The sequence below is a fragment of the Scyliorhinus torazame genome, chromosome 7 (assembly GCF_047496885.1).
Source record: "Scyliorhinus torazame isolate Kashiwa2021f chromosome 7, sScyTor2.1, whole genome shotgun sequence".
NCBI lineage: Eukaryota > Metazoa > Chordata > Chondrichthyes > Carcharhiniformes > Scyliorhinidae > Scyliorhinus > Scyliorhinus torazame.
In genome coordinates, this window is record NC_092713.1 from 111,406,231 (window position 1) to 111,414,716 (window position 8,486).

The 8,486-nt window shown below is 48.5% G+C and overlaps 1 protein-coding gene across 6 annotated transcripts in view; it reads right to left on the reverse strand.

The window, feature by feature from the left end:
- Positions 1–8,486, reverse strand: part of swt1 (SWT1 RNA endoribonuclease homolog) — a 276,175-nt gene that overhangs the window by 94,958 nt on the left and 172,731 nt on the right. For all 6 annotated transcript variants that reach the window (XR_011948209.1, XM_072511255.1, XM_072511258.1 and 3 more), the window contains 2 exons: positions 8,146–8,315; positions 7,436–7,574 (listed from right to left, as the gene is read on the reverse strand). Coding sequence is in view for 5 of the 6 variants with exons in the window: in XM_072511255.1 (XP_072367356.1) it covers positions 7,436–7,574; positions 8,146–8,315 (309 nt within the window). In the remaining variant the exon portion in view is untranslated. The remainder of the gene's footprint in view (positions 1–7,435; positions 7,575–8,145; positions 8,316–8,486) is intronic.

Here is an 8,486-nt window from a genome sequence, read left to right on the forward strand (position 1 = left end):
CTCTTTTACAGGGCCCCCACGGCATTTGTTTGACATTTCCCGGTGTGGGTAGAAGGCAGTAATATTCCCCCGACAGTGTCCCCCAGGAAGGGTATGTCTCTGGGTTGCCAGACACGGCAGAAACAGTAAAAGATTTGGCTGCAACTGCAGGATAAACAGGGCCTCTTCCAGCATGCAGGCGGGGGAAGGGCAAGCTTAAAGCTGCAAGCTGACCTGAGGGCCTGTATCAAAGGTGAATTCTAGCAGCAGAGGGAACAACTGTGAAAAGACCTCATCAAGGCCACTGAAGGGACTTCCGGTTGCGGTGATGCCTAGCTAGCCGCAGGCTTCGGCGGCTCAAGCTCCGATGGACCTTCGGGCTCTTTTAAGAGCCCCAACGGGGAATTTTTCGACGACGCAACCCGGTGTGGGGTGTGTGAGAAGAGAGTCCCCCCCCAAACGAAGGAGGGAAAAAACCGGCGGCGGCGGCTGCAGCGCGAGGAATCGTCGACCAAAGGGTCAGAAAGAGAGTACAAGATGGCGGCGGAGAAAGCGCAGGCGACATGGGGGCCTGAGCAGGATGAAATTGTGAGACGGTGCGTGGAGCTGCTGAAGAGGGAGGTACTGACCCCGTTGCTACAGGCAATTGAGGGGCTCAAGGAGACATTAAAGACCCAGGAGACAGAGCTCCGCGTGGTGGAGCAGAAGGTGACAGATATTGAGGACGAGATCCTGGGCCTGGCGGTTAAGGCACAGACGCACGAGGCACTTCATAAAAAGTGTACTGAAAGGATCGAAGCCCTAGAAAATGGAGCGCGAAGGAAGAACCTTCGGATACTGGGTCTCCCTGAGGGTGTGGAAGGAGTGGACTGTGGAGCGTACGCAAGTACGATGCTGAGCTCACTGATGGGTGCTGAGGCCCCTACGGGCCCCTTGGAGGTGGAGTGGGCAAATCGGATTCCGGCGAGAAGACCAAAAGCGGGAGAACCACCCAGGGCGATAATCGTGCGATTTTACCGCTTTAAGGATAGAGAAGAGGTCCTGAGATGGGCTAAAAAGGTGCGGAGTAGCAGATGGGAGAATGCAGTGGTACGGGTATACCAGGATTGGAGTGCGGAGGTGGCGAGAAGGAGGGCGAGCTTCAACCGAGCCAAAGAGGTGTTGCATAAAAGGAAGGTGAAGTTCGGGATGCTGCAGCCGGCAAGACTATGGGTCACGTATCAGGAGAGACACCATTATTTCGAGACGGCGGAGGAAGCATGGACCTTCATCAAAGAAGAGAAATTGGATCGGAACTGAGGGACTGATGCTGCAGGAAATGTTATTGTTCATGTTATGGTTGAAGTTAATTGAGAAGTAAATTGGGAAGGGGGGAGACATTGGGGAAATGTGGGCGCCGGTGAGGGGGGAAAGACGGGACATAGTTGGAGAATGGGGAAGGGGAGGGGGAGGGGAAAGGGAGCTGCGCCATAAGAGGCGGGTCAGGTAAAGGGATGCTCCCGCGCCAGAAAGAATAAGGCGGGAAGACAGGCGCAAGGCGGATGGGAGTTCCCCACACGGGGGGGGTCGAGGAGTGAGCAGGAGTAGCCGGGGTCAGTTGAAGTCAGCTGACTTACGGAAGTAATATGGGGGAGCAATCATGCTAGAAAGAGATCTAGCGGGGGGGGGGGGGAACAACTGGGTTGCTGCTGCGGAAATCCAAAAGGAAATGGCTAAAGAGTGGGTGGGCGGGGATGGTGTGCAACGCTGGGGGAGCGAGCGGGAGCGCGGAGGCGGGACATGGGACTGGCCTAGAGAAGGTAATGGCTAGTCGACACGGGAGGGGGGGCAGGTAGCCCCCTAGTGAGGCTGATCACGTGGAACGTGAGAGGCCTGAACGGACCGATAAAAAGGGCCCGAGTGCTCGCGCATTTGAAAGGACTAAGGGCAGACGTGGTTATGCTCCAAGAGACGCACTTAAAGGTGGCGGACCAAGTTAGGTTAAGGAAAGGATGGGTGGGACAGGTGTTCCACTCAGGACTGGACGCAAAGAATAGAGGGGTGGCCATTTTGGTGGGGAAACGGGTAGCATTTGAAGCAAAGAACATCGTAGCAGATAGCGGAGGTAGATATGTAATGGTGAGTGGCAGGCTGGAGGGAATGGAGGTCGTGTTGGTTAATGTGTATGCCCCAAACTGGGACGATGCGGGATTTATGAGACGGATGCTGGGGCGTATACCGGACCTGGAGGTAGGAAACTTGATTTTAGGAGGGGACTTTAATACGGTGCTGGACCCGGGGCTAGTTAGATCCAGCTCAAGGACCGGAAGAAGGCCGGCAGCGGCCAAGGTACTTAAGGGGTTTATGGACCAAATGGGGGGAGTGGATCCATGGCGATTTCTTAGACCTAGGGCTAGGGAGTTTTCCTTCTTCTCCCATGTCCATAAAGTGTACTCCCGGATAGATTTTTTTGTTTTGGGAAGGTCATTGATCTCCAGGGTGGAAGAAGCTGAGTACTCAGCCATAGCGGTTTCGGATCATGCCCCATATTGGGTGGACCTGGAATTAGGAGAGGAAAGGGAGCAGAGAACACTCTGGCGATTAGATGTGGGACTGATGGCGGATGAGGGAGTGTGTGCAAGAGTGCGGGGGTGTATTGAGAGATACCTGGAGGTCAATGACGACGGCGAGGTCCCTGTGGGAGTGGTTTGAAAAGCACTAAAAGCGGTGGTCAGAGGAGAGCTGATCTCTATTGGGGCCCACAAAAGGAAAACAGAGGCCAAGGAAAGGGAAAGATTACTGGGGGAGATTTTAAGGGTGGACAGGGAATTTGCAGAGACCCCGGAGGAGGAATTGTACAGGGAGAGGAGACGACTCCAGACGGAGTTTGACCTTCTGACCACCAGAAAGGCGGAGGTACTGTGGAGGAAGGCACAGGGGAGGAGGTATGAATATGGGGAAAAGGCTAGTCGCCTGTTGGCTCATCAATTGCGAAAGAGGGCAGCAGCGAGGGAGATAGGAGGAATTAGAGACGAAAGGGGAGACACGGTGCGAAGGGCAGGAAAGATAAATGAGGTGTTCAAGACCTTTTATGAGGAACTGTATAGGTCTCAACCCCCAGAGGGAGAGGAGGGGATGCGGCAGTTCCTGGACCAATTGAGGTTCCCGAAAGTGGAGGAGCAGGAGGTGGTAGGCCTGGGGGCACCGATTGAGGTGGACGAGGTCATTAAGGGACTGGGAAGCATGCAAGCAGGGAAGGCCCCGGGGCCAGACGGGTTCCCGGTGGAATATTACAGAAAATATGTGGATTTGTTGGCCCCGTTGATGGCGAGGACGTTCAATGAGGCCAGGGAAGGGGGGACTCTACCCCCGACGATGTCGGAGGCGACGATATCGCTAATTTTGAAGAGGGACAAAGATCCGTTGCAGTGTGGGACCTATAGACCTATTTCACTATTGAACGTGGACGCCAAATTGCTGGCAAAGGTACTGGCATCGAGGATAGAGGACTGTGTCCCGGGGGTGGTGCACGAAGACCAGAGAGGGTTCGTAAAAGGGAGACAACTGAATGTTAACGTGCGACGACTATTAGGGGTGATAATGATGCCCCCAGTGGAGGGGGAGGCAGAGATAGTGGCGGCAATGGACGCAGAGAAGGCATTTGATAGGGTGGAGTGGGAGTACTTATGGGAAGTGTTAAGGAGGTTTGGGTTTGGGAACGGGTTTATTAGCTGGGTTAGACTTCTTTATGGGGCTCCAACGGCAAGCGTAGTTACAGGTCGACATAGATCGGAGTATTTCCGACTATATAGGGGAACAAAACAGGGATGCCCGCTGTCTCCATTGTTGTTCGCGTTGGCAATTGAACCTCTGGCCATGGCGTTGAGAGACTCCAGGAAATGGAGAGGGGTGATTAGAGGGGGAGAAGAACACCGAGTCTCGTTATACGCAGATGACCTATTGTTATACGTGTCGGACCCAGCAGGGGGGATGATAGAGGTTATGCGAATTTTGAGGGGGTTCGGGGAATTCTCGGGGTATAGGCTAAACATGGGGAAGAGTGAATTATTTGTGATACATCCAGGGGACCAGAGTAGAGAGATAGAAGGCTTGCCGCTAAGGAAAGTGGAAAGAAACTTCCGATACCTGGGGATTCAGATCGCTAGGAGCTGGGGAACCTTGCACAGACTTAATCTGACACGGCTGGTAGAACAAATGGAGGAGGACTTCAAGAGGTGGGACATGCAGCCTCTATCGCTGGCGGGCAGGGTGCAAGCAATTAAGATGATGGTCCTCCCGAGGTTCTTATTTGTATTTCAATGTCTCCCTATATTAATCACCAAAACCTTTTTTAATAAAATAGACAGGAGCATCACGAGCTTCGTGTGGGCAGGGAAAGTCCCGAGAGTAAGGAGGGGGTTCCTTCAGCGTAGTAGGGACAGAGGAGGATTGGCACTACCGAACTTGGGCGATTACTATTGGGCCGCCAATGTGGCAATGATACGTAGATGGATGATGGAGGGTGAGGGAGCGGCGTGGAAAAGACTGGAGAGAAAGTCCTGTAAAGCGACGAGTTTAGAGGCGCTGGTAATGGCGCCGCTACCGTTCTCACCTAAAAGGTTTACCACGAACCCGGTGGTGGCGGCAACACTGAATATCTGGGGACAGTGGAGGCGACAGAGAGGGGTGCGGGGAGCCCTGGTGGGGTCCCCTATCAGGAACAACCATAGGTTCGCCCCAGGAAGAATGGATGGAGGATTTCAGAGCTGGTACCAGTTGGGAATTAGGAGGGTGGGAGATTTATTTATAGATGGGACTTTTGCGAGCTTGGGAGCATTGGAGGAAAAGTATAAGTTGCCCCGGGGAAATTTCTTGAGATATATGCAGGTGAGGGCGTTTACTAGACAACAGGTGAGGGAATTTCCGTTGCTCCCGACACAGGGGATACAGGACAGGGTGCTTTCAGGGGTGTGGGTCGGAGAGGGCAAGGTGTCAGAGATTTATAGAGAGATGAGGGAAGAGGGGGAGGAGTCGGTGGGCAAACTAAAAGGAAAGTGGGAAGAAGAATTAGGGGAGGAGATAGAGGAGGGTATGTGGGCTGATGCCCTAAGCAGGGTAAATTCCTCTTCCTCATGCGCCAGGCTTAGACTGATTCAATTTAAGGTGCTACATAGAGCACACATAACGGGAGCAAGATTGAGCAGGTTCTTTGGAGTGGAGGACAAATGTGGGAGGTGTGGCGGGAGCCCGGCAAACCACGCACATATGTTTTGGGCGTGCCCGGCACTGGAAGGGTATTGGAAGGGAGTGACGGGAGTGATTTCACAGGTGGTGAAGGCCCGGGTCAAACCAGGCTGGGGGTTAGCTCTATTTGGAGTTGCGGAAGAGCTGGGAGTGCAGGAGGCGAAAGAGGCCGACGTTGTGGCCTTTGCATCCCTAGTAGCCCGGCGTAGGATCCTACTCATGTGGAAGGAGGCGAAACCCCCCGGACTGGAGGCCTGGGTAAATGATATGGCGGGGTTCATTAAACTGGAGCAGATAAAGTTTGCCCTAAGAGGATCGGCTCAAGGGTTCACCAGGCGGTGGCAGCCATTTCTCGACTACCTAGGGGAACGTTAGAGGGAAGACAGATGACCAGCAGCAACCCAGGGGGAAGGGGGGGGGTTTAGTTTAGTTTAGGTCAAAGATAAAGGGGTTTTGTTACTTGTGTATTGTTAAAAATTTCTGTATTGTTATTGTTGTGTTTGCTTTGTAAGAGGGGAAAAATTGTTGTTTGGGAAAAAAATGTCAATAAAACATATTTTTAAAAATATTTTAGACTCTTTAGCCCTCATCGCTCGTATCTCATTACCACCCCACTACCTACTCCCCTGGTCCCCAAATTAATTCCCTCCACGGTCCCTCATAACTCCTATGCCAACTCTTGCCCTGCCCCATGGCCTCTTATATCCCCATGCCAACTTAATGCCCACCTATCACCCTTGGTCCTTACACCCGCCATGGCAACTCATCCAGTATCCACCATAGGCATACCTCAGGAGTCATGTTGGTGAAATAAAATAAAGATCTAAATCGCTTTTACAGCTTTTACTATAATGCACAAATAGTCCCATTCAAAACTTTAATGTTTCATATAGTCCTTGATCAAAACAAACAGATTTATAATCATACACATCAAGGGCAGCTAATCTGTTAATTGAGCTGACAATCAAACTGAACTTACAACACCCACCCACCCCACTCTGTCGTTGGGATAACTGAGGATTGTGAAAAGCAGTTATCTATTAATACAGTAATAATCTAATAGCCCTTGCGGCACTATCAGCAAACATCTGTAACTGATGGAAAAGGGACTGTGGTGTGAGGTGCTGTGAAGGATGAACGCCTCAGTCTTGTGCGTGAGGTTGGGGCTGATACAATTGCAGGTTGTGTATAGGGCACACCTCACAAAATCAAAGATGAGCCAGCTGTTTAAAGGGGTGGAGGATGTTTCTAAGCGATATGGGAAGGGCCCCGCAAACGATATTCATATGTTTTGGTCCTGCCCGAAGCTGGAAAGGTATTGGCGGGAAGTATTTAATACTATCTCAGAGGGTTTGCATACGGATTTGGAGCCTGGTCCCCTAGAAGCCATTTTTGGAATGTTGGACTGGCATGAGTTGCAGCCGGGGGCAGACTTTTTAGCCTTTGTCTCGCTGATTGTTCATAGGCAGGTCCTGTGGGGTGGAGATCAGCTTCTCTGCCCTGTGCCTCGGCGAGGCAGGGGGACCTGCTGAAGTTTTTGCGCTTGGAAAAGATGAAGTTTGAGTTGGGGGGGGGGGGAGGTTTGTTTATTATGCACTTTTGGGAGTTGGTTGCTGTTGAATGCTAAGGGAGGAGTTGCTTTCGTTCTATGAGCCTATGTCTTAGGTTTTATATTGTTGGCATTGTTGTTTTTGGTTTCTTTTACCGCAAAAATTAAGAAAATATGGTTAATAAAAATATTTTTTTAAAAGATGCAGGCACATCGGAGTCATACAATTGAAAAATCTGAAATAGTGTCCAAATATGGAAAATACCACCCAAAAATGATGATTATTTGGAGGACAAATCCATTCATTCAGTCATGCCTATAGTGCACAACTTTTGTACAGACTAAATATATATTTATTGGAATCCTAGCCCAAGAAAATGAAATACTTGCAGTTAAAAAGAACTTTAACATGTTGCTGAAACATCTCAACTGATTGCAGTGTGTTGCCTATTGTGTAGGTACACATCAACGAATGGTTGGAATGGTAAGAAATTTAGTCGACTGCAGCAAGTGTTGCGTGCTTTGAACGGTACAACACTGAAGAAAATTTTGCTATGTTACGCAAAATAAGGCAATTCAAAATCTAATTAATCATTAGATAAACATCTAATAAAGTTTGTCACTAATTACACCACTTACTTTCCACTCCTCTGAAAAATTCAAAATTGAATTTGCTGTACATACCCACTTGAAAATGATCACATAAGGTCTCCACAGATGACTGCAAATTTCTTTTCACAATTAGGCCAAACACAGCAAACCAGTGTTTCTTCACACATTGCAATACGTCTTCCAAGGACCAAGGAGGCTTCACAAACAGTATCTAATATCAGGATCAGAAACAGATCGCAACAATTACATCATCATTGCTTTGACCTATTATTTAACCAATCTAGGCACACATCAATAATGCTTCACGCAGAAGCTATGGTCCTCAGATAGAAGTTATATATGGATATAGCTCTGATCAAAACATAGATTATCTGCAACAATATACAAAAGGATGATTCATTATCAGAAAAATAAAGCCCAGAATCATTCTAGGCTTAAAAGTCAAAAAATATTTTGGGGCTTATAATTTCCTCCAGTCTCCCATCATTCTGGTGGAATGCCTGCCGAAATTCAGTTTTAAAGATATTTCCAAACAGTTGACCACTGAGATTCTCTCTTCAAACATTTGGAAAATATTGGAAGAAATTGGAGAAAATATCATGAAATTCAGTATTTATTCCATTTCAATATGTTCCACCATGCCCATACTAACCAAACCTAGGTTCATTAGATTTCAAAGGAACATAAAAAGGATATTGTTTGTTTATTCACTGGTATGATTTTTCAAAATAGGTTTTGAAAAATTTCTCTCTATACAATCTCTGCAGCAAAACAATTTTTACCTCTGTCCAGAGATCTTCATACACTGATTTCATTTCTGTTTCTAAGATGACTGACAATGCACTGCCCAGTGATTTTTCTAATTGACAGATGATCCCAGTAACATCCAAAGCGGACATTTGCCCTGACAGATGCGGATTATTTGCTCCATTTGGCTCTTTCACATGGATTACTGCAAAATAGAAAAATTAACAAAAATGTCACGTTCTAGTTTACCCATAAGCAAAGATAGGTAATATGTAATAAACCAGAGCATGAATAAACAGTTAATTTATTCTTGGAACTAGTTACTTATTATTGTATCTATATTTAGTAATGCAATTATTACACAGAACATTTAACA